Here is a 25725-nt window from a genome sequence, read left to right as displayed (position 1 = left end):
CTAGATGGAGGCACTGTACCCCACATTCCTTCATAGAGATGTCCAATACAGGGAACGGGCACTAGATGGCGGCACTGTACCCCACATTCCTCCATAGAGACTCCCGGATACGGGGAACGGCCACTAGATGGGGGCACTGTACCCCACGTTCCTCCATACAGACTCCCCAATACATCGAACGGCCAAAGGATGGCGGCACTGAACACAACATTCCTCCCTAGAGATGCCCCAATATTGAGAAGGGCCACTAGATGGAGGCACTGTACCCCACATTCCTCCATAGAGACGCTGTAATATGGAGAACGGCTGCTAGATGGGGTTACTGTACCCCACATTCCTCCAAAGACGCCCCAATACGGAGAATGGCAACTAGATGGAGGTACTGTACCCCACATTCCTCCATAGAGACTCCCCAATACAGAGAATAGCCACAAGGTGGCGGCACTGTACCCTACATTACTCGATAGAGACGCCCCAATACAGAGAATGGCCACTAGATGGCGGCACTGTACCCCACATTCCTCTTAAGAGACACCACATACGGAAAATGGCCACAAGATGGCGGCACTGTACCCCACATTCCTCCATACAGACGCCCCAATACGGAGAATGACCACTAGATGGCGGCACTGTACCCCACATTCCTCCATAGAGACGCTGCAATTTGAGAACGGTCACTAGATGGCGGTACTGTACCCGACATTCCTCCAGAGAGATGCTGCAATATGGGGAACGGCCACTAGATGGGGGCACTGTACCCCAAATTCCTTCATAGAGACGCTGCAATAAGGGGAACGGCCACTAGATGGCGGCACTGTACCCCACAGTCCTCCACAGACACCCCAATACGGAGAACGGCCACTAGTTGGTAATACTGTACCCCACATTCCTCCATAGAGATGCCCCAATATGGAGAGCGGCCACTAGATGGGGGCACTGTACCCCATATTCCTCCATAGAGACACCCCAATACGGAGAGTGGCAACTAGATGGGGGCACTGTACCCCACATTCCTCCATAGAAACGCCCCAATATGGAGAATGGCCACTAGATGGCGGCACTGTACCCCACATTCCCCCAAAGAGACGCCTCAATACATAGAACAGCCACTAGATGGAGGCACTGTACCCCACATTCCTCCATAGAGAGGCCTCAATATGGAGAATGCCCACTAGATGGGGGCACTGTACCCCACATTCCTCCATAGAGACACCAGAATACGGAGAACGGCCACTAGATGGCAGCACTGTACCCCACATTCCTCCATAGAGACACCTCAATACAGAAAACGGCCACTAGATGGGGGCACTGTACCCCACATTCCTCTATAAAGACTCCCCAATTCGGAGATGGGCTACTAGATGGAGGCACTGTACCCCACATGCCAAATACAGGGAACGGCCACTAGATGGGGGCACTGTACCCCACCTTCCTCCATAGAGACTCCCGGGGACGGGGAACGGCCACTAGATGGCGGCACTGTACCCCACATTCCTCCATACAGACTCCCCAATACAGGGATTGGCAAAGGATGGCGGCACTGAACACGACATTCCTCCCTAGAGACGCCCCAATACGAAGAATGGCAACTAGATGGAGGCACTGTACCCCACATTCCTCCAAAGAGACGCCCCAATACAGAGAATGGCCACAAGATGGCAGCACTGTACCCTACATTACTCCATAGAGACGCCCCAATACAGAGAATGGCCACAAGATGGCGGCACTGTACCCTACAATACTCCATAGAGACGCCCCAATACGGAGAACAGCCACTAGATGGCGGCACTGTACCCTACATTACTCCTAAGAGATGCCACATTACAAAAAATGGCCACAAGATGGCGGCACTGTACCCCACATTTCTCCATACAGATGCCACAATACGGAGAACGACCACTAGATGGCGGCACTGTACCCCACATTCCTCCATAGGGACGCTGCAATTTGAGAACGGCCACTAGATGGGGGCACTGTACCCCACATTCCTCCACAGAGACGCCCCAATACGGAGAACGGCCACTAGATGGGGGCACTGTACCCCACATTCCTCCATAGAGACGCCCTAATATGGAGCACGGCCCCTAGATGGCAGCACTGTACCCCACATTCCTCCATAGAGACGCCCAATACGGAGAACTGTCACTGGATGGAGGCACTGTACCCCACATTCCTCCATAGAGACGCCCCAATACGGAGAACTGTCACTGGATGGAGGTACTGTACCCAATATTCCTTCATAGAGATGCCCCAATATGAAGAGTGGCCACTAGATGGCGGCACTGTACCCCACATTCCTCCATAGAGACGCCCCTATACTGAGAAAAGTCACTAGATGGCAGCACTGTACCCCACATTTCTCCAGAGACACCCCAATACGGAGAACGGCCACTAGATGGAGGCACTGTACCCCACATTTCTCCAGAGAGACGCCCTAATACGGAGAATGACCACTAGATGGCGGCACTGTACCCCACATTCCTCCATAGAGACGCTTTAATACAGAGATCAGCCACTGGTAGTATCCGGACTGGGGGGCTCTCGAGACGACGACTGAGGTTGGGGGCTGGGATGTTCTTTGAGAGTTATGTACAGCCCCCCCCCCCCCCCTGCTGGTTCCTCCCGCCTGCCATGATCTTCCTGCACTGCATAGAGAAGCACAGAGACCCAGTGATGACATCTCCGGATCTGTTGGAATGTGGAAAAAAAAGTGACCAGCATGCAAAGGGAAGAGCCGGAGAAGGCAAAATATCAGCGTCGGCTTTATTCCATATTTGCCATGGTGGGGAATGTGGGCGGGTCTCCTTCATAGCTGTTGTGGGGGAGGATAGGGGAGAGGAGGTGTGTCCCCGATCTCTGGGTGTCTCCCGAGGTGTGTCCCCGATCTCTGAAGATCTCCCGAGGTGTGTCCTCGATCTCTGAGGGTCTCCCGAGGTGTATCCCTTATCTCTGGGGGTCTTCCGAGGTGTTTCCCCGATCTCTGAGGGTCTCCCGAGGTGTGTCCCCGATCTCTGAGGGTCTCCCGAGGTGTGTCCCCGATCTCTGAGGGTCTCCCGAGGTGTGTCCCCTATCTCTGAGGGTCTCCCGAGGTGTGTCCCCGATCTCTGGGTGTCTCCCGAGGTGTGTCCCCGATCTCTGAAGATCTCCCGAGGTGTGTCCTCGATCTCTGAGGGTCTCCCGAGGTGTATCCCTTATCTCTGGGGGTCTTCCGAGGTGTTTCCCCAATCTCTGAGGGTCTCCCGAGGTGTGTCCCCGATCTCTGAGGGTCTCCCGAGGTGTGTCCCCTATCTCTGAGGGTCTCCCGAGGTGTGTCCCCGATCTTTGGGAGTCTCCCGAGGTGTGTCCCCGATCTCTGGGGGTCTCCCGAGGTGTGTCCCCGATCTCTGGGGGTCTCCCGAGGTGTGTCCCCGATCTCTGAGGGTCTCCTGAGGTGTGTCCCTTATCTCTGAGGGTCTCCCGAGGTGTGTCCCCGATCTCTAAAGGTCTCCCGAGGTGTGTCCCCGATCTCTGAGGGTCTCCCGAGGTGTGTCCCCGATCTCTGAGGGTCTCCCGAGGTGTGTCCTCGATCTCTCAGGGTCTCCCGAGGTGTGTCCTCAATCTCTCAGAGTCTCCCGAGGTGTGTCCCCGATCTCTGAGGGTCTCCCAAGGTGTGTCCCCGATCTCTGGGGGTCTCCCGAGGTGTGTCCCCGATCTCTGAGGCTCTCCCGAGGTGTGTCCTCGATCTCTGAGGGTCTCCCGAGGTGTGTCCCTTATCTCTGAGGGTCTCCCGAGATGTGTCGCTGATCTCTAAAGGTCTCCCGAGGTGTGTCCCCGATCTCTGAGGGTCTCCCGAGGTGTGTCCCCGATCTCTGAGGGTCTCCCGAGGTGTGTCCTCGAACTCTCAGGGTCTCCCGAGGTGTGTCCCTTATCTCTGAGGGTCTCCCGAGATGTGTCGCCGATCTCTAAAGGTCTCCCGAGGTGTGTCCCCGATCTCTGAGGGTCTCCCGAGGTGTGTCCCCGATCTCTGAGGGTCTCCCGAGGTGTGTCCCCAATCTCTGAGGGTCTCCCGAGGTGTGTCCTCGAACTCTCAGGGTCTCCCGAGGTGTGTCCTCAATCTCTCAGAGTCTCCCAAAGTGTGTCCCCGATCTCTCAGGGTCTCCCAAGGTGTGTCCCCGATCTCTGAGGGTCTCCCGAGGTGTGTCCCCGATCTCTGGGGGTCTCCCGAGCTGTGTCCCCGATCTCTGGAAGTCTCCCAAAGTGTGTCCCCGAACTCTAGGAGTCTCCCGAGGTGTGTCCCCAATCTCTAGGAGACTCCCGAGCTGTGTCCCCGATCTCTGGAAGTCTCCCAAAGTGTGTCCCCGAACTCTAGGAGTCTCCCGAGGTGTGTCCCCGATCTCTAGGAGTCTCCCGAGTGTGTCCCCGATCTCTGAGAGTCTCCCGAGTTGTGTCCCCGATCTCTAAAGGTCTCCCGAGGTGTGTCCCCGATCTCTGAGGGTCTCCCGAGGTGTGTCCCCGATCTCTGAGGGTCTCCCGAGGTGTGTCCTCGATCTCTCAGGGTCTCCCGAGGTGTGTCCTCGATCTCTCAGAGTCTCCCGAGGTGTGTCCCCGATCTCGGAGGGTCTCCCAAGGTGTGTCCCCGATCTCTGAGGGTCTCCCGAGGTGTGTCCCTGATCTCTGAGGGTCTCCCGAGGTGTGTCCCCGATCTCTGGAAGTCTCCCAAAGTGTGTCCCCGAACTCTGGGAGTCTCCCGAGGTGTGTCCCAGATCTCTGAGAGTCTCCCGAGGTGTGTCCCCGATCTCTGAGAGTCTCCCGAGGTGTGTCCCCGATCTCTGGGGGTCTCCCGAGGTGTGTCCCCGATCTCTGAGAGTCTCCCGAGGTGTGTCCCCGATCTCTGAGAGTCTCCCGAGGTGTGTCCCCAATCTCTGAGGGTCTCCCGAGGTGTGTCCTCGAACTCTCAGGGTCTCCCGAGGTGTGTCCTCAATCTCTCAGAGTCTCCCGAGGTGTGTCCCCGATCTCTGGGGGTCTCCCGAGCTGTGTCCCCGATCTCTGGAAGTCTCCCAAAGTGTGTCCCCGAACTCTAGGAGTCTCCCGAGGTGTGTCCCCAATCTCTAGGAGACTCCCGAGCTGTGTCCCCGATCTCTGGAAGTCTCCCAAAGTGTGTCCCCGAACTCTAGGAGTCTCCCGGGGTGTGTCCCCGATCTCTAGGAGTCTCCCGAGTGTGTCCCCGATCTCTGAGAGTCTCCCGAGTTGTGTCCCCGATCTCTAAAGGTCTCCCGAGGTGTGTCCCCGATCTCTGAGGGTCTCCCGAGGTGTGTCCCCGATCTCTGAGGGTCTCCCGAGGTGTGTCCTCGATCTCTCAGGGTCTCCCGAGGTGTGTCCTCGATCTCTCAGAGTCTCCCGAGGTGTGTCCCCGATCTCGGAGGGTCTCCCAAGGTGTGTCCCCGATCTCTGAGGGTCTCCCGAGGTGTGTCCCTGATCTCTGAGGGTCTCCCGAGGTGTGTCCCCGATCTCTGGAAGTCTCCCAAAGTGTGTCCCCGAACTCTGGGAGTCTCCCGAGGTGTGTCCCAGATCTCTGAGAGTCTCCCGAGGTGTGTCCCCGATCTCTGAGAGTCTCCCGAGGTGTGTCCCCGATCTCTGGGGGTCTCCCGAGGTGTGTCCCCGATCTCTGAGAGTCTCCCGAGGTGTGTCCCCGATCTCTGAGAGTCTCCCGAGGTGTGTCCCCAATCTTTCAGAGTCTCCCGAGGTGTGTCCCCAAATTTTAGGAGTCTCCCGAGGTATGTCCCCAATCTCTAGGAGTCTCCCGAGGTGTGTCCCCGATCTCTGAGGGTCTCCCGAGGTGTGTCCCCGATCTCTGAGGGTCTCCCAAGGTGTGTCCCCGATCTCTGGGGGTCTCCCGAGGTGTGTCCCCGATCTCTGGGGGTCTCCCGAGGTGTGTCCCCGATCTCTGGAAGTCTCCCGAGGTGTGTCCCCGATCTCTAGGAGTCTCCCGAGGTGTGTCCCCGATCTCTGAGAGTCTCTTTAGGTGTGTCCTCGATCTCTGAGAGTCTCCCGAGTTGTGTCCCCGATCTCTGAGAGTCTCTTTAGGTGTGTCCCCGATCTCTGAGAGTCTCCCGAGGTGTGTCCCCAATCTCTAGGAGTCTCCCGAGGTGTGTCCCCGATCTCTAGGAGTCTCCCAAGGTGTGTCCCCAATCTCTAGGAGTCTCCCGAGGTGTGTCCCCAATCTCTGAGAGTCTCCCGAGGTGTGTCCCCAATCTCTGAGAGTCTCCCGAGATGTGTCCCCAAATTTTAGGAGTCTCCCGAGGTGTGTCCCCAATCTCTAGGAGTCTCCCGAGGTGTGTCCCCGATCTCTGAGGGTCTCCCGAGGTGTGTCCCCGATCTCTGAGGGTCTCCCAAGGTGTGTCCCCGATCTCTGGGGGTCTCCCGAGGTGTGTCCCCGATCTCTGGGGGTCTCCCGAGGTGTGTCCCCGATCTCTGGAAGTCTCCCGAGGTGTGTCCCCGATCTCTAGGAGTCTCCCGAGGTGTGTCCTCGATCTCTGAGAGTCTCCCGAGTTGTGTCCTCGATCTCTGAGAGTCTCCCGAGGTGTGTCCCCAATCTCTGAGAGTTTCCCGAGGTGTGTCCCCAATCTCTGAGAGTCTCCCGAGGTGTGTCCCCGATCTCTGAGAGTCTCCCGAGTTGTGTCCCCAATCTCTAGGAGGCTCCCGAGGTGTGTCCCTAATCTCTGAGAGTCTCCCGAGGTGTGTCCCCAAATTCTAGGAGTCTCCCGAGGTGTGTCCCCAATCTCTGAGAGTTTCCCGAGGTGTGTCCCCGATCTCTGAGTGTCTCCCGAGGTGTGTCCCCAATCTCTAGGAGTCTCCCGAGGTGTGTCCCCGATCTCTGAGAGTCTCCCGAGGTGTGTCCCCAATCTCTGAGTGTCTCCCGAGGTGTGTCCCCAATCTCTAGGAGTCTCACGAGGTGTGTCCCCAATCTCTGAGATTCTCCCGAGGTGTGTCCCCGATCTCTGGGGGTCTCCCGAGGTGTGTCCCCAATCTCTGAGTGTCTCCCGAGGTGTGTCCCCAATTTCTAGGAGTCTCCCGAGGTAAGTCCCCAATCTCTGGGGGTCTCCCGAGGTGTGTTCTCGATCTCTGAGAGTCTCCCGAGGTGTGTCCCCGATCTCTGAGAGTCTCCCGAGGTGTGTCCCCGATCTCTGAGAGTCTCCCGAGGTATGTCCCCAATCTCTAGGAGTCTCCCGAGGTGTGTCCCCGATCTCTGAGAGTCTCCTGAGGTGTGTCCCCGATCTCTGGGAGTCTCCCGAGGTGTGTCCCCGATCTCTGAGAGTCTCCCGAGGTGTGTCCCCGATCTCTGGGAGTCTCCCGAGGTGTGTCCCCGATCTCTGGGAGTCTCCCGAGGTGTGTCCCCAATCTCTAGGAGTCTCCCAAAGAGCATCCCCAGTCTCTTGGCATCCCCTGAAGCATATCCCTGTCTCTGAGCATCTCTTGAAGCGTTCCCAATTTCTGGGTGTCTCTCCAGGCAGTTCCCAGTCTCCAGGCAGTTCCCAGTCTCCAGGCATGTTCCCAGTCTCCAGGCATGTTCCCAGTCTCCAGGCATGTTCCCAGTCTCCAGGCAGTTGCCAGTCTCCAGGCATGTTCCCAGTCTCCAGGCATGTTCCCAGTCTCCAGACAGTTGCCAGTCTCCAGGCATGTTCCCAGTCTCCAGGCAGTTGCCAGACACGTCACCAGCCTCAAGCACGTCCCAAGTCTCCTCCCTCCTGTGGTCTGTCTCTGACCGTCTACCATAGGATGTCCATTCTCTGTAGCATTTCATACTCTGAACATTATGTGGGGCCTTTTGGTGACATCAGCGATGTCAAGTCAGCTGACCATCACCGAATTCGGGTCGTTTAGTTCATTTTAGACATTTTTGCATTTATGATTTTTATTTTTAATATACGACATAATTCACCTACATAGAGAAGAGTTTGTAGATACCCTGCAAGTGGAATGTGGGGGAGGGGGGGAGAAAATCACTTCAAGACTCCACCTAGTGAGGGTGTTGGGCGTTCTCTGGTCGGTTTGGATGGACCGTGCGGGTTGGTGGAGGTCTGGAGTTGGTGAAGGGTGAAGGATACGGACAGATCGGGGTTACAATGTACTTTTTATTACATTTATAGATTTCTTGGTTTTCGGAGATCATTTATCAAATCACAACACCGGCAGAGAGATGACGGCACCTCTATGAAGGGCTCCCATTGGCTTTGTAGAGCAGTCAAATATCCCTGTAATAACGTAGCCTGGTGTCCAGTCCATGGGCCATCGTTCCTCAGGCTGGAGACCTGTTGGCTACATAGATCATTCTATGAGATACAACCCCCCCCCCCCCCCCCCCGTACAGTCTCACCATCCAGGCTAATTAACCAGCAGGTCTGTCCTTGCCATGGCGGCTATGGGGAAATGTCCCTTTATTAAGGTAGCCTGGTGTCCAGTCCATGGGCCATCATTCCTCAGGCTGGAGACCTGTTGGCGCCATAGATCATTCGGTGAGATACAACCCCCCCCCCCGTACAGTCTCACCATCCAGGCTAATTAACCAGCAGGTCTGTCCTTGCCATGGTGGCTATGGGGAAATATCTCTGTAATAAGGTAGCCTGGTGTCCAGTCCATGGGCCATCGTTCCTCAGGCTGGAGACCTGTTGGCTACATAGATCATTCGGTGAGATACAACCCCCCCCCCCCCCCGTACAGTCTCACCATCCAGGCTAATTAACCAGCAGGTCTGTCCTTGCCATGGTGGCTATGGGGAAATATCTCTGTAATAAGGTAGCCTGGTGTCCAGTCCATGGGCCATCGTTCCTCAGGCTGGAGACCTGTTGGCTACATAGATCATTCGGTGAGATACAACCCCCCCCCCCCGTACAGTCTCACCATCCAGGCTAATTAACCAGCAGGTCTGTCCTTGCCATGGTGGCTATGGGGAAATATCTCTGTAATAAGGTAGCCTGGTGTCCAGTCCATGGGCCATCGTTCCTCAGGCTGGAGACCTGTTGGCGCCATAGAGCATTTGATGAGATACAACCCCCCCCCCCATACAGTCTCACCATCCAGGCTAATTAACCAGCAGGTCTGTCCTTGCCATGGCGGCTATGGGGAAATATCCCTTTATTAAGGTAGCCTTGTGTCCAATCCATGGGCCATCATTCCTTGGTCTGGAGACCTGTTGGCGCCATAGAGCATTTGATGAGATACAACCCCCCCCCCCCCATACAGTCTCACCATCCAGGCTAATTAACCAGCAAGTCTGTCCTTGCCATGGCAGCTATGATGAAAATATATGTTTATGAAGGAAGCCTGGTGTCCAGTCCATGGGCCATCGTTCCTCAGGCTGGAGACCTGTTGGCGCCATAGATCATTCGGTGAGATACAACCCCCCCCCCCCCCCCCGTACAGTCTCACCATCCAGGCTAATTAACCAGCAGGTCTGTCCTTGCCATGGTGGCTATGGGGAAATATCTCTGTAATAAGGTAGCCTGGTGTCCAGTCCATGGGCCATCGTTCCTCAGGCTGGAGACCTGTTGGCTACATAGATCATTCGGTGAGATACAACCCCCCCCCCCCCCCCCCCGTACAGTCTCACCATCCAGGCTAATTAACCAGCAGGTCTGTCCTTGCCATGGTGGCTATGGGGAAATATCTCTGTAATAAGGTAGCCTGGTGTCCAGTCCATTAGCCATCGTTCCTCAGGCTGGAGACCTGTTGGCTACATAGATCATTCTATGAGATACAACCCCCCCCCCATACAGTCTCACCATCCAGGCTAATTAACCAGCAGGTCTGTCCTTGCCATGGCGGCTATGGGGAAATATCCCTTTATTAAGGTAGCCTTGTGTCCAATCCATGGGCCATCATTCCTTGGTCTGGAGACCTGTTGGCTACATAGAGCATTTGATGAGATACAACCCCCCCCCCCCATACAGTCTCACCATCCAGGCTAATTAACCAGCAAGTCTGTCCTTGCCATGGCAGCTATGATGAAAATATATGTTTATGAAGGAAGCCTGGTGCCTAGCCCATGGGCCATCAATCCTCGGTCCAGACTCCGAAGACATCACCGGTTGGCTCTGTAGAGCAGTTGGTGATATAGGACTTCCCCCGTCCACAGATGTCCAGCCTCCCCATCCAGATAAAATAACCAGCAGGTCTGTTTCTGCCATGGCAGCCATGAGGGAAATATCCCAGTGTCCCGTCCATGGGCCCATTGTTCCTTGGTGATGAGACAGCTCCTCTAGGAAGGGGCCCTGTTGGCTCAGATACGATGGTGAGATTATGACTCCCTCACACATACAACCTCAGCATCCAGGCTAAATTACGGCTAGGGTGGGATACCTTCATACTAAGGAAGTTGGGTATGAAGCCCACAGTCCATTGTCCCAAGGTCCATATTCCTCACCAGCATTTCCTCCAATACAACAGTGAGCTGAACCTCCCCAATGGGTGGTGAGGAAAAACCGGGGTGACACGTTTTATTTTACATGCTGCCCTCATCTGCCATGGCGCTGTACAAAGTACCAGATATAGAATACTCGAGGGATCAGAATGCAGGAATGTTCGACCAATCACAACATCCGGAAAGGGGACTCGGCCCTTATTCTTCCGGGCGCTTGGCGTTATGTGCAGAGGCGGCCACATGTCTTTGGTTGGTAATGCAGTTCCCTCTCTGACCATCGGTAGGCATCATAGACCACATTGTTATCATTTATGGTCATGTGTCCAACCATCCATAGACTTGAGTTACAGATCCATCTAGAACTACGATGCCCCTCCAAGGTGGTGCGTTGCTTCGATACTTCCTCCAATACGGATCTGCGTTGGGCTGTAGAGTCGGAAGGTAAGTCCTCCCCGAAGTACAACCTTGGCACAGATCTGGCTCTCCGGTGACCATTGCAATCCATCTCAACATCTAACATGGTTCCTCTGTGTGCCGCAATGGAAGGCCATCTACTGAGGATCCTGAGAGACTCCTGGAACGAGTCGGGGATGTAGGTTGGAGAAGCCCATAGACAATCCAATGTCTACTGCTCCTGAGTAGACTATGTCCTCCTTGTACTGTGCTAGAGGGGCCCTTGGGGGTCTCTTCATGTCCTGAGATGAGGGGGAGGGGCTATCAGTTCACGGTGTGGATGCCTCACCTTCCTTGCTCTGTAGGGGCCGTCTCTAACAATTAGAGAGGCCATCCAATGAAGCCATGTCCAGGGAGGGCCTCTGCAGGAAGCGGGCCAGTTTGTCAGCGAGGTTGTCCAGATGGTTGGCATCGGCGTATTTCAGCAGATTGGCCCGTCGGACAAAAAAATGGCGCAGGAAGCGTTGCCTGGAACATTTCAGAAGTCTGCGGACCAGACGAAGGAAACAGGAACCAAAATCCAGCCAGGACTTCGAGGACGGGTTCTGTTCACATTCCCAGAGGAGGATCATCTGGTGAGAACAAAGAGATGGTGACACGGATATGGAGTCTGTCCCCGCCCACTCTATGGAGTCTGTCCCCGCCCACTCTATGGAGTCTGTCCCCGACCACTCTATGGAGTCTGTCCCCGCCCACTCTATGGAGTCTGTCCCCAACCACTCTATGGAGTCTGTCCCCGACCACTCTACGGAGTCTGTCCCCGACCACTCTATGGAGTCTGTCCCCGCCCACTCTATAGCGTCTGTCCCCGCCCAGTCTATGGAGTCTGTCCCAGACCACTCTATGGAGTCTGTCCCCGCCCACTCTATGGTGTCTGTCCCCGCCCACTCTATGGCATCTGTCCCCGCCCACTCTATAGCGTCTGTCCCTGCCCACTCTATGGAGTCTGTCCCCTCCCACTCTATGGAGTCTGTCCCCGACCACTCTATGGAGTCTGTCCCCGCCCACTCTATGGAGTCTGTCCCCACCCACTCTATGGAGTCTGTCCCCGACCACTCTATGGAGTCTGTCCCCGCCCACTCTATGGAGTCTGTCCCCACCCACTCTATGGAGTCTGTCCCCGACCACTCTATGGAGTCTGTCCCCGCCCACTCTATGGAGTCTGTCCCCGCCCACTCTATGGAGTCTGTCCCCGCCCACTCTATGGAGTCTGTCCCCGCCCACTCTATAGCGTCTGTCCCCGCCCACTCTATGGAGTCTGTCCCCGCCCACTCTATGGAGTCTGTCCCCGACCACTCTATGGAGTCTGTCCCCGCCCACTCTATGGAGTCTGTCCCCGCCCACTCTATGGAGTCTGTCCCCACCCACTCTATGGAGTCTGTCCCCTCCCACTCTATGGAGTCTGTCCCCGACCACTCTATGGAGTCTGTCCCCACCCACTCTATGGAGTCTGTCCCCGCCCCACTCTATGGAGTCTGTCCCCGCCCACTCTATGGAGTCTGTCCCCACCCACTCTATGGAGTCTGTCCCCAACCACTCTATGGAGTCTGTCCCCACCCACTCTATGGAGTCTGTCCCCGCCCACTCTATGGAGTCTGTCCCCGCCCACTCTATAGCGTCTGTCCCCGCCCACTCTATGGAGTCTGTCCCCGCCCACTCTATGGAGTCTGTCCCCGCCCACTCTATGGTGTCTGTCCCGCCCACTCTATAGCGTCTTTCCCCACCCACTCTATGAAGTCTGTCCCCGCCCACTCTATGGAGTCTGTCCCCACCCACTCTATGGAGTCTGTCCCCGACCACTCTATGGAGTCTGTCCCCGCCCACTCTATGGTGTCTGTCCCGCCCACTCTATGGAGTCTGTCCCCGCCCACTCTATGGAGTCTGTCCCCGCCCACTCTATAGCGTCTGTCCCCGCCCACTCTATGGAGTCTGTCCCCGCCCACTCTATGGAGTCTGTCCCCGCCCACTCTATAGCGTCTGTCCCCGCCCACTCTATGGAGTCTGTCCCCGCCCACTCTGTGGAGTCTGTCCCCGCCCACTCTGTGGAGTCTGTCCCCGCCCACTCTGTGGAGTCTGTCCCCGCCCACTCTATGGAGTCTGTCCCCGCCCACTCTATAGCGTCTGTCCCCACCCACTCTGTGGCGTCTGTCCCCGCCCACTCTGTGGAGTCTGTCCCCGCCCACTCTATGGCGTCTGTCCCCGCCCACTCTATAGCGCCTGTCCCCGCCCACTCTATGGCGTCTGTCCCCGCCCACTCTATGGAGTCTGTCCCCGCCCACTCTATGGAGTCTGTCCCCGCCCACTCTATGGCGTCTTTCCCCGCCCACTCTATGGCATCTGTCCCCGCCCACTCTGTGGAGTCTGTCCCCGCCCACTCTGTGGAGTCTGTCCCCGCCCACTCTATAGCGTCTGTCCCCGCCCACTCTATGGAGTCTGTCCCCGCCCACTCTATGGCGTCTGTCCCCGCCCACTCTATGGAGTCTGTCCCCGCCCACTCTATGGCGTCTGTCCCCGCCCACTCTATGGAGTCTGTCCCCGCCCACTCTATAGCGTCTCTCCCCGCCCACTCTATGGCGTCTGTCCCCACCCACTCTATGGCATCTGTCCCCGCCCACTCTGTGGCATCTGTCCCCGCCCACTCTGTGGAGTCTGTCCCCTCCCACTCTATGGCATCTGTCCCCGCCCACTCTATGGAGTCTGTCCCCACCCACTCTATAGCGTCTGTCCCCGCCCACTCTATAGCGTCTGTCCTCGCCCACTCTGTGGAGTCTGTCCCCGCCCACTCTGTGGAGTCTGTTCCCGCCCACTCTATAGCGTCTGTTCCACGTCCACTCTATGGAGTCTGTCCCCGCCCACTCTATGGCATCTGTCCCCACCCACTCTGTGGAGTCTGTCCCCGCCCACTCTATGGAGTCTGTCCCCGCCCACTCTATAGCGTCTGTCCCCGCCCACTCTATGGCGTCTGTCCCCGCCCACTCTATGGAGTCTGTCCCCGCCCACTCTATGGCGTCTGTCCCCGCCCACTCTATGGCGTCTGTCCCCGCCCACTCTATGGAGTCTGTCCCCGCCCACTCTATAGCGTCTGTCCCCGCCCACTCTATGGCGTCTGTCCCCACCCACTCTATGGCATCTGTCCCCGCCCACTCTGTGGCATCTGTCCCCGCCCACTCTGTGGAGTCTGTCCCCTCCCACTCTATGGCATCTGTCCCCATCCACTCTATGGAGTCTGTCCCCACCCACTCTATAGCGTCTGTCCCCTCCCACTCTATAGCGTCTGTCCCCGCCCACTCTGTGGAGTCTGTCCCCGCCCACTCTGTGGAGTCTGTCCCCGCCCACTCTATAGCGTCTGTCCCCGCCCACTCTATGGAGTCTGTCCCCGCCCACTCTATGGCATCTGTCCCCGCCCACTCTGTGGAGTCTGTCCCCGCCCACTCTATGCTGTCTGTCCCGCCCACTCTATAGCGTCTGTCCCCGCCCACTCTATGGAGTCTGTCCCCACCCACTCTATGGAGTCTGTCCCCGACCACTCTATGGAGTCTGTCCCCGCCCACTCTATGGAGTCTGTCCCCGCCCACTCTATGGTGTCTGTCCCGCCCACTCTATGGTGTCTGTCCCCACCCACTCTATGGAGTCTGTCCCCGCCCACTCTATGGAGTCTGTCCCCACCCACTCTATGGAGTCTGTCCCCGCCCACTCTATGGAGTCTGTCCCCGCCCACTCTATGGAGTCTGTCCCCGCATACTCTATAGCGTCTGTCCCCGCCCACTCTATGGAGTCTGTCCCCGCCCACTCTATGGAGTCTGTCCCCGCCCACTCTATAGCGTCTGTCCCCGCCCACTCTATGGAGTCTGTCCCCGCCCACTCTATGGAGTCTGTCCCCGCCCACTCTATGGAGTCTGTCCCCGCCCACTCTGTGGAGTCTGTCCCCGCCCACTCTATGGCGTCTGTCCCCGCCCACTCTATGGCGTCTGTCCCCGCCCACTCTATGGAGTCTGTCCCGTCCACTCTATAGCGTCTGTCCCCACCCACTCTGTGGCGTCTGTCCCCGCCCACTCTGTGGAGTCTGTCCCCGCCCACTCTGTGGAGTCTGTCCCCGCCCACTCTCTGGTGTCTGTCCCCGCCCACTCTATAGCGCCTGTCCCCGCCCACTCTATGGCGTCTGTCCCCGCCCACTCTATGGAGTCTGTCCCCGCCCACTCTATGGAGTCTGTCCCCGCCCACTCTATGGCGTCTTTCCCCGCCCACTCTATGGCGTCTGTCCCCGCCCAATCTGTGGAGTCTGGCCCCGCCCACTCTATGGAGCCTGTCCCCGCCCACTCTATGGCGTCTGTCCCCGCCCACTCTATGGCGTCTGTCCCCGCCCACTCTATGGCGTCTGTCCCCGCCCACTCTATAGCGTCTGTCCCCACCCACTCTATGGCGTCTGTCCCCACCCACTCTATGGCATCTGTCCCCGCCCACTCTGTGGCATCTGTCCCCGCCCACTCTGTGGAGTCTGTCCCCTCCCACTCTATGGAGTCTGTCCCCACCCACTCTATAGCGTCTGTCCCCGCCCACTCTATAGCGTCTGTCCCCGCCCACTCTGTGGAGTCTGTCCCCGCCCACTCTGTGGAGTCTGTCCCCGTCCGCTCTATAGCGTCTGTCCCCACCCACTCTATGGAGTCTGTCCCCGCCCACTGTATGGAGTCTGTCCCCGCCCACTCTATGGAGTCTGTCCCCGCCCACTCTATGGCGTCTGTCCCCGCCCACTCTATGGAGTCTGTCCCCGCCCACTCTATAGCGTCTGTCCCCGCCCACTCTATGGCGTCTGTCCCCACCCACTCTATGGCATCTGTCCCCGCCCACTCTGTGGCATCTGTCCCCGCCCACTCTGTGGAGTCTGTCCCCTCCCACTCTATGGCATCTGTCCCCACCCACTCTATGGAGTCTGTCCCCACCCACTCTATAGCGTCTGTCCCCGCCCACTCTATAGCGTCTGTCCCCGCCCACTCTGTGGAGTCTGTCCCCGCCCACTCTGTGGAGTCTGTCCCCGCCCACTCTGTGGAGTCTGTCCCCGCCCACTCTATAGTGCCTGTCCCCGCCCACTCTATGGCGTCTGTCCCCGCCCACTCTATGGAGTCTGTCCCCGCCCACTCTATGGCGTCTGTCCCCGCCCACTCTATGGCGTCTGTCCCCGCCCACTCTATGGAGTCTGTCCCCGCCCACTCTATAGCGTCTGTCCCCGCCCACTCTATGGCGTCTGTCCCCACCCACTCTATGGCATCTGTCCCCGCCCACTCTGTGGAGTCTGTCCCCTCCCACTCTATGGCATCTGTCCCCGTCCACTCTATGGAGTCTGTCCCCACCCACTCTATGGAGTCTGTCCCCGCCCACTCTTTAGCGCCTGTCCCCGCCCACTCTATGGCGTCTGTCCCCGCCCACTCTATGGAGTCTGTCCCCGCCCACTCTATAGTGTCTGTACCCGCCCACTCTGTGAAGTCTGTCCCCGCCCACTCTGTGGAGTCTGTCCCCGCCCACTCTATAGCGTCTGTCCCCGCCCACTCTGTGGAGTCTGTCCCCGCCCACTCTATGGAGTCTGTCCCCTCCCACTCTGTGGAGTCTGTCCCCACCCACTCTATGGAGTCTGTCCCCTCCCACTATAAGAAGTCTGTCCCCGCCCACTCTATGGAGTCTGTCCCCGCCCACTCTGTGGAGTCTGTCCCCACCCCCTCTGTGGAGTCTGTCCCCGCCCACTCTGTGGAGTCTGTCTCCTTTCACCCTATGGCATCTGTTCCCGCCCACTCTATGGAGTCTGTCCCCGCCCACTCTGTGGAGTCTGTCTCCTCCCACTATATGGAGACCAGGGGCGGACTGACCATTTGGAAACTCAGGCACTGCCCGAGGGCCCGGGGTCAGTAGGGGGCCCCATGAGATGCCCTTAGTACCTTTCATAGGCTTTTTTGGGTGTGGTTTGAGTGTGGGCGAGGACACAGGGGCCCCATGATCCCCTATTGCCCGGGGGCCCCATGAGTTGTCAGACCGCCCCTGATGGAGACTGTCCCCTCCCACTATATGGAGTCTTTTCCCTCCCAATATATGGAGACTGTCCCCGCCCACTATATGGAGTCTGCCTCCACCCAACAATATGGAGTCTGTCTCCTCCCTCTTGATGTAGTCTGACTCCTCCCACTATATGGACTGTCCCCTCCCACTATATGGAGTCTGTTCCCTCCCACTATATGGAGTCTGCCTCCACCCAACAATATGGAGTCTGTCTCCTCCCTCTAAGCGGAGTCTGTCTCCTCCCACTATATGGAGTCTGTCTCCTCCCTCTAAGCGGAGTCTGTCTCCTCCCTCTAAGCGGAGTCTGTTCCCTCCCACTATATGGAGTCTGCCTCCACCCAACAATATGGAGTCTGTCTCCTCCCTCTAAGCGGAGTCTGTCTCCTCCCACTATATGGAGTCTGTCTCCTCCCACTATATGGAGTCTGTCTCCTCCCTCTAAGCGGAGTCTGTCTCCTCCCTCTAAGTGGAGTCTGCCATTTTTTGGGCACCTTCTTATAAAAGTCGTTCATTTTATAGGGTTTGATGGGGAACCAAAATGTTTTAGGAGACCAAATCCAAACCAATAATGGGGTCCCAGGAGAATGGTACCGATAGCCGGGGCATCAATGGTAGAACACTTCTGCCAATGAGAGTAAGGGGTGGGGATTCTGTCCTCAGGATGACCCAGGTTACTCCTAGGTCCCTGCTCAACCTCGGGGCCCATCTGGATACCCCCAGGGTCAGGGTGACACGAAGTGAAAGTATCTCCTGTTAGGATGGAACCCACCATAGATACCATGAAACTCATTGTCTTCCATTCCTAGGAGGAATCTTCTCACCTGGAGATGCTGTGATGTGATGACGGGACGATTTCCAGGACACCACACGTCCTCCTTCAACTGCCGAACAACACGCAGACACTTCATCCGGCACCCTCCGTCCTCGTCCATCCCCTCCAATAGGAGGCGCTCAGCACGAAGGAAGGACAACTGCCAGTGGTAATTAGTCCGAGCGATGAGGTCAAAGCCAAAGGACTGGAAGATGGAGGAAGGGATCAGATGTTAGTTATGTGGACTCAAAGGGTGGAGGAATGAAGGAGAGTCCCAAAGGTATAAGAGGAAGCCAGAGGAGATGGATTGGGTGAGAAGATTGGAGGAACCTAATAGGACAGCCCATGACACCCTCTAAATGTTGGCCTTGCTGCTGATATTAATGACACCATCTGAACACGATGAAATGTCGAGGGGGAAATGTTCGCTCATCTCTGATGGGGAACCAATGGTGTGTAGACAACTGGACAGACAACTTCCTACCTCATCCTCGTACCTTAACACATCGCGCCTTGTCTTTGGAAGGCCATCGCTTGAAGAACCTTGGCCAGCGGCCGGACCTGGGCCAACTGCTAGGAATTTCCACCACAGGAACCAACTCCACGTCTACCGTCTGAATGGAAGTCTCCACATTGACTCTGATGATTGGGCCAATGGACTCCATCACACTCACCTTGTCTGTAAGAGAGATGGCAGAAAACATTGGTGGTCCCTGTGCACTCCGGGGTCATCGGTGACTCCTGTGTCTCCAATGGTACAAAACATGGACCCTGATCAATGTGATGGGCAATTCAAGTGAAAACGAGTGTCTGACTCACCTCTCCGTGGTTCCAGCATCAGTCCTTCTGTCATCTCCTGGAGTGCTGGCACTGGCAGGTCTCCTGATTGGTGCTAGCTCCAAGGGCCGGGCAATGCATTGCTCAACATTCGAACAATGGACCACTGTGCCCAAGTCAAGTCCCCTGCTGGAGTCCTCTGTGCCTGCCTCCAGTGACCCCTGTGCTCTCCTGTGTCTCCAGTGACCCCTGTGCTCTCCTGTGTCTCCAGTGACCCCTGTGTCTCCAGTGACCCCTGTGCTCTCCTGTGTCTCCAGTGACCCCTGTGCTCTCCTGTGTTTCCAGTGACCCCTGTGCTCTCCTGTGCCTCCAGTGACCCCTGTGCTCTCTTGTGTTTCCAGTGACCCCTATGTGCTCCTGTGCCTTCAGTGACCCCTGTGTCTCCAGTGACCCCTGTTTGCTCCTGTGCCTCCAGTGACCCCTGTGCTCTGTTGTGTTTCCAGTGACCCCTATGTGCTCCTGTGCCTCCAGTGACCCCTGTGTCTCCAGTGACCCGTGTCTCCAGTGACCCCTGTTTGCTCCTGTGTCTCCAGTGACCTGTTTGCTCCTGTGTCTCCAGTGACCCCTGTGTCTCCAGTGACCCCTGTGTGCTCCTGTGTCTCCAGTGACCCCTGTGCTCTCCTGTGTCTCCAGTGACCCCTCTGTCTCCAGTGACCCCTGTGCTCTCCTGTGCCTCCAGTGACCCCTGTGCTCTCTTGTGTTTCCAGTGACCCCTGTGTGCTCCTGTGTCTCCAGTGACCCCTGTGTCTCCAGTGACCCGTTTGCTCCTGTGTCTCCAGTGACCCCTGTGTCTCCAGTGACCCGTGTGCTCCTGTGTCTCCAGTGACCCCTGTGTGCTCCTGTGTCTCCAGTGGCCCCTGTGTCTCCAGTGACCCCTGTGTGCTCCTGTGTCTCCAGTGACCCGTGTGCTCCAGTGACCCCTGTGTCTCCTGTGTGCTCCTGTGCCTCCAGTGACCCGTGTGTCTTCTGTGTCTCCAGTGACCCGTCTCCAGTGTCTCTAATGACCCGTGTGTCTTCTGTGTCTCCAGTGACCCCTGTGTCTCCAGTGTCTACGGTGACCCCTGTGTCTTCTGTGTCTCCAGTGACCCCTGTGTCTCCAGTATCTCCAGTGATGCCTGTGTCTCCAGTGACTCCTGTGTCTTCTGTGGCTCCAGTGACCCGTCTCCAATGACCCCTGTGTCTTCTGTGTCTCCAGTGACCCATCTCCAGTGTCTCCAATGACCCCTGTGTCTTCTGTGTCTCCAGTGACCCCTGTGTCTCCAGTGACCCCTGTGTCTCCAGTGACCCGTTTGCTCCTGTGTCTCCAGTGACCCCTGTGTCTCCAGTGACCCCTGTGTCTCCAGTGACCCCTGTGTGCTCCTATGTCTCCAGTGACCCCTGTGTGCTCCTGTGTCTCCAGTGACCCGTGTGCTCCAGTGACCCCTGTGTCTCCTGTGTGCTCCTGTGCCTCCAGTGACCCGTGTGTCTTCTGTGTCTCCAGTGACCCGTCTCCAGTGTCTCCAGTGACCCCTGTGTCTTCTGTGTCTCCAGTGACCCCTGTGTCTCCAGTGTCTACGGTGACCTCTGTGTCTTCTGTGTCTCCAGTGACCCATCTCCAGTGTCTCCAATGACCCCTGTGTCTTCTGTGTCTCCAGTGACCCGTCTCCAGTGTCTCCAGTGACCCCTGTGTCTTCTGTGTCTCCAGTGACCCCTGTGTCTCCAGTGTCTACGGTGACCCCTGTGTCTTCTGTGTCTCCAGTGACCCCTGTGTCTCCAGTGACCCCTGTGTCTCCAGTGACCCCTGTGCTAGCCCTGACCTCCTTTATCCTCTACCTTCTGTCTCCTGGTTTTCTGACCTTGGCACCTTTTCCTGACCACATCTCCTGTCCTGCCTGCTGTGACCCGTCTGCCGCGACCCATCCACGGTGACCCATGTGCCGTGACCCGTCTGCCGCGACCCATCCACGGTGACCCATGTGCCGTGACCCATCTGCTGTGACCCGTCTGCCGTGACCCGCCTGCCGTGACCCATCCGCGGTGACCCGTCTGCCGTGACCCGTCTGCCATGACCCATGTGCCGTGACACGTCTGCTGTGACCCGCCTGCCTGCTGTGTGCTGCCAGCACTATCCAGAACCTCTTCCAGGACCAGCTGCTCTCCTCCCCCAGAGCCCACCCACAGAGGGGTCACCATTACAGCATGGACCCCCTTGGCCCAGTGGGCATTTCCTGCTCCTGTGGGCTCAATGTTCCATCTTCGGGGAGCCGCATGGAGAACCTTCTCCTCATTCCGGATTCCAGGCCGGCCACATGCCAGCTCTGCTCCAGCAATCACCTGGACTATCCTTCTCTCCGGGGATACGGACTGTTTGTGCCAATGAGCCAAGATCTCCAGAAGAACCGAATTCCCGAGACCTCGAATTATTAGATGACATGAAATCAGATCTGGCCGACGGTCTGTCGTGGGATCTTCTCGGATTCTATGGATCCAGGAAGCCTTGGCCGGATCTTAGAGGCTCAGGAGATGATGGACATATAAAGGGTCATACGCTCAGAGATGGTGGAGAAGAAGAGAGGAGAGACGATGGAGGAGAGACGATGGAGGAGAGAAGATGGAGGAGAGAAGATGGAGGAGAGAAGATGGAGGAGAGACGATGGAGGAGAGAAGATGGAGGAGAGAAGATGGAGGAGAGACGATGGAGGAGAGAAGATGGAGGAGAGAAGATGGAGGAGAGACGATGGAGGAGAGAAGATGGAGGAGAGAAGATGGAGGAGAGAAGATGGAGGAGAGAAGATGGAGGAGAGACGATGGAGGAGAGAAGATGGAGGAGAGAAGATGGAGGAGAGAAGATGGAGGAGAGACGATGGAGGAGAGATGATGGAGGAGAGATGATGGAGGAGAGAAGATGGAGGAGAAGAGAGGAGAGAAGATGGAGGAGAGAAGATGGAGGTGAGAAGATGGAGGAGAGAAGATGGAAGAGAGACGATGGAGGAGAGAAGATGGAGGAGAGAAGATGGAAGAGAGACGATGGAGGAGAGAAGATGGAGGAGAGAAGATGGAGGAGAGAAGATGGAGGAGAGATGATGGAGGAGAGAAGATGGAGGAGAGAAGATGGAGGAGAGACGATGGAGGAGAGAAGATGGAGGAGAGAAGATGGAGGAGAGAAGATGGAGGAGAGACGATGGAGGAGAGATGATGGAGGAGAGATGATGGAGGAGAGAAGATGGAGGAGAAGAGAGGAGAGAAGATGGAGGAGAGAAGATGGAGGTGAGAAGATGGAGGAGAGAAGATGGAAGAGAGACGATGGAGGAGAGAAGATGGAGGAGAGAAGATGGAAGAGAGACGATGGAGGAGAGAAGATGGAGGAGAGAAGATGGAGGAGAGAAGATGGAGGAGAGACGATGGAGGAGAGAAGATGGAGGAGAGACGATGGAGGAGAAGAGAGGAGAGAAGATGGAGGAGAGAAGATGGAGGAGAGAAGAAGAGAGGAGAGAAGATGGAGGAGAGAAGATGGAGGAGAGACGATGGAGGAGAAGAGAGGAGAGAAGATGGAGGAGAGAAGATGGAGGAGAGAAGATGGAGGAGAGACGATGGAGGAGAAGAGAGGAGAGAAGATGGAGAAGAGAAGATGGAGGAGAGAAGATGGAGGAGAGAAGATGGAAGAGAGAAGATGGAGGAGAGATGATGGAGGAGAGAAGATGGAGGAGAGACGATGGAGGAGAGAAGATGGAGGAGAGACGATGGAGGAGAGAAGATGGAGGAGAGAAGATGGAGGAGAGAAGATGGAGGAGAGAAGATGGAAGAGAGACGATGGAGGAGAGAAGATGGAGGAGAGAAGATGGAGGAGAGACGATGGAGGAGAAGAGAGGAGAGAAGATGGAGGAGAGAAGATGGAGGAGAGACGATGGAGGAGAGAAGATGGAGGAGAGACGATGGAGGAGAAGAGAGGAGAGAAGATGGAGGAGAGAAGATGGAGGTGAGAAGATGGAGGAGAGAAGATGGAAGAGAGACGATGGAGGAGAGAAGATGGAGGAGAGAAGATGGAAGAGAGACGATGGAGGAGAGAAGATGGAGGAGAGAAGATGGAGGAGAGAAGATGGAGGAGAGACGATGGAGGAGAGAAGATGGAGGAGAGACGATGGAGGAGAAGAGAGGAGAGAAGATGGAGGAGAGAAGATGGAGGAGAGACGATGGAGGAGAGAAGATGGAGGAGAGACGATGGAGGAGAAGAGAGGAGAGAAGATGGAGGAGAGAAGATGGAGGTGAGACGATGGAGGAGAAGAGAGGAGAGAAGATGGAGGAGAGAAGATGGAGGAGAGAAGATGGAGGAGAGAATATGGAGGAGAGAAGATGGAAGAGAGAAGATGGAGGAGAGAAGATGGAGGAGAGAAGATGGAGGAGAGAATATGGAGGAGAGAAGATGGAAGAGAGACGATGGAGGAGAGAAGATGGAGGAGAGAAGATGGAGGAGAGACGATGGAGGAGAGAAGATGGAGGAGAGAAGATGGAGGAGAGACGATGGAGGAGAGAAGATGGAGGAGAGAAGATGGAGGAGAGAAGATGGAGGAGAGACGATGGAGGAGAGAAGATGGAGGAGAGAAGATGGAGGAGAGAAGATGGAGGAGAGAAGATGGAGGAGAGACGATGGAGGAGAAGAGAGGAGAGAAGATGGAGGAGAGACGATGGAGGAGAAGAGAGGAGAGAAGATGGAGGAGAGAAGATGGAGGAGAGAAGATGGAGGAGAGACGATGGAGGAGAAGAGAGGAGAGAAGATGGAGGAGAGAAGATGGAGGAGAGACGATGGAGGAGAAGAGAGGAGAGAAGATGGAGGAGAGAAGATGGAGGAGAGACGATGGAGGAGAGAAGATGGAGGAGAGACGATGGAGGAGAGACGATGGAGGAGAGAAGATGGAGGAGAGACGATGGAGGAGAGACGATGGAGGAGAGAAGATGGAGGAGAGAAGATGGAGGAGAGAAGATGGAAGAGAGAAGATGGAGGAGAGACGATGGAGGAGAGAAGATGGAGGAGAGACGATGGAGGAGAGACGATGGAGGAGAGAAGATGGAGGAGAGACGATGGAGGAGAGAAGATGGAGGAGAGAAGATGGAGGAGAGACGATGGAGGAGAAGAGAGGAGAGAAGATGGAGGAGAGACGATGGAGGAGAAGAGAGGAGAGAAGATGGAGGAGAGAAGATGGAGGAGAGAAGATGGAGGAGAGACGATGGAGGAGAGAAGATGGAGGAGAGATGATGGAGGAGAGATGATGGAGGAGAGAAGAAGAGAGGAGAGAAGATGGAGGAGAGACGATGGAGGAGAGAAGATGGAGGAGAGAAGATGGAGGAGAGACGATGGAGGAGAGAAGATGGAGGAGAGAAGATGGAGGAGAGACGATGGAGGAGAGAAGATGGAGGAGAGACGATGGAGGAGAAGAGAGGAGAGAAGATGGAGGAGAGAAGATGGAGGAGAGACGATGGAGGAGAGAAGATGGAGGAGAGACGATGGAAGAGAAGAGAGGAGAGAAGATGGAGGAGAGACGATGGAGGAGAGAAGATGGAGGAGAGAAGATGGAGGAGAGACGATGGAGGAGAGAAGATGGAGGAGAGAAGATGGAGGAGAGACGATGGAGGAGAGAAGATGGAGGAGAGACGATGGAGGAGAGAAGATGGAGGAGAGAAGAAGAGAGGAGAGATGATGGAGGAAAGACGATGGAGGAGAGAAGATGGAGGAGAGAAGATGGAGGAGAGACGATGGAGGAGAGAAGATGGAGGAGAGAAGATGGAGGAGAGACGATGGAGGAGAGAAGATGGAGGAGAGACGATGGAGGAGAAGAGAGGAGAGAAGATGGAGGAGAGAAGATGGAGGAGAGACGATGGAGGAGAGAAGATGGAGGAGAGACGATGGAAGAGAAGAGAGGAGAGAAGATGGAGGAGAGAAGATGGAGGAGAGAAGATGGAGGTGAGACGATGGAGGAGAAGAGAGGAGAGAAGATGGAGGAGAGAAGATGGAGGAGAGAAGATGGAAGAGAGAAGATGGAGGAGAGACGATGGAGGAGAGACGATGGAGGAGAGACGATGGAGGAGAGAAGATGGAGGAGAGAAGATGGAGGAGAGACGATGGAGGAGAGAAGATGGAGGAGAGACGATGGAGGAGAGAAGATGGAGGAGAGAAGATGGAGGAGAGACGATGGAGGAGAGAAGATGGAGGAGAGACGATGGAGGAGAGAAGATGGAGGAGAGAAGAAGAGAGGAGAGATGATGGAGGAGAGACGATGGAGGAGAGAAGATGGAGGAGAGAAGATGGAGGAGAGAAGATGGAAGAGAGAAGATGGAGGAGAGACGATGGAGGAGAGAAGATGGAGGAGAGAAGATGGAGGAGAGAAGAAGAGAGGAGAGATGATGGAGGAGAGACGATGGAGGAGAGAAGATGGAGGAGAGAAGATGGAGGTGAGACGATGGAGGAGACAGGTCCTCTTACCAGACAGGTGACAGGCAGGAATAGCTCGGTGGAGGAGCCCATGGAAGACGTTCACCACTCTGGCCGGCACCAAATCCCCCTGAATGTTAACATCACCTTCATGCCACTGGGGGGTGCTCTTCTGGAACTGCTCCACTTCCAGCCATTGGTGGAGCTTCTCCGGCTCCATGACCGGGGTGAGGAGGCGAACGCCACTCGGGGTGTAATACCGCCAACGGCGAGAACGTCTATGGCGGAAACCACTGAGACCTCGAAGGGGAACTGTGACCAGGAGCTGTGAGGGGGCCATGACCTGCCGAGAGGAACAGAGAGAGTTGTGACACCGAGGAGTAACCTGCCGTGACGTCATACATGTGATGGGGGTGACCAGTACTGATTATATGCCCTGTATTGCCCCAAGTATTGTCCCCCCCCCTGTATATACATCATATTGCCCCAAGTATTGTCCCCCCCCCGTATATACACTATATTGCCCCAAGTATTGTCCCCCCCCCCCCGTATATACACTATATTGCCCCAAGTATTGTCCCCGCCCCGTATATACACTATATTGCCCCAAATATTGTCCCCCCCCCGTATATACACTATATTGCCCCAAGTATTGTCCCCCCCCCGTATATACACTATATTGCCCCAAGTATTGTCCCCCCCCCCCCGTATATACACTATATTGCCCCAAGTATTGTCCCCCCCCCGTATATACATCATATTTCCCCAAGTATTGTCCCCCCC

The 25725-nt window shown here is 56.3% G+C and overlaps 1 protein-coding gene across 1 annotated transcript; it reads right to left on the bottom strand.

The window, feature by feature from the left end:
- Nucleotides 1-9784: 9784 nt before the first annotated feature.
- MAB21L3 (mab-21 like 3) lies at nucleotides 9785-25430 on the bottom strand. Its single transcript, XM_089667842.1, has 4 exons — nucleotides 24994-25430; nucleotides 18200-18381; nucleotides 17713-17907; nucleotides 9785-11421 (listed from the first exon to the last, which is right to left on the bottom strand). Exons 1-4 carry the CDS (start codon nucleotides 25340-25342, stop codon nucleotides 11164-11166), a joined length of 984 nt encoding a protein of 327 aa, XP_089523968.1. The 5' UTR covers nucleotides 25343-25430; the 3' UTR covers nucleotides 9785-11163.
- Nucleotides 25431-25725: the final 295 nt, after the last annotated feature.

Source organism: Staurois parvus, unplaced genomic scaffold, assembly GCF_062004578.1.
Source record: "Staurois parvus isolate SC_StPar_1 unplaced genomic scaffold, SC_StPar_1.0 ptg003605l, whole genome shotgun sequence".
Lineage (NCBI taxonomy): Eukaryota > Metazoa > Chordata > Amphibia > Anura > Ranidae > Staurois > Staurois parvus.
This window is presented reverse-complemented; position numbering and strand designations above follow the sequence as displayed.

What these genes read in the sequence shown, in the direction of transcription:
- MAB21L3 (XM_089667842.1), bottom strand. Translation starts at nt 25,342, where the DNA reads ATGACGTCACGGCAGGTTACTCCTCGGTGTCACAACTCTCTCTGTTCC. An exon ending in TCCTGCCTGTCACCTGTCTG is followed by an intron (nt 18,382 to 24,993) that starts GTAAGAGGACCT and finishes TCTCTCTTACAG; the next exon opens with ACAAGGTGAGTGTGATGGAG. An exon ending in TCACATCACAGCATCTCCAG is followed by an intron (nt 11,422 to 17,712) that starts GTGAGAAGATTC and finishes TGTTCTCACCAG; the next exon opens with ATGATCCTCCTCTGGGAATG.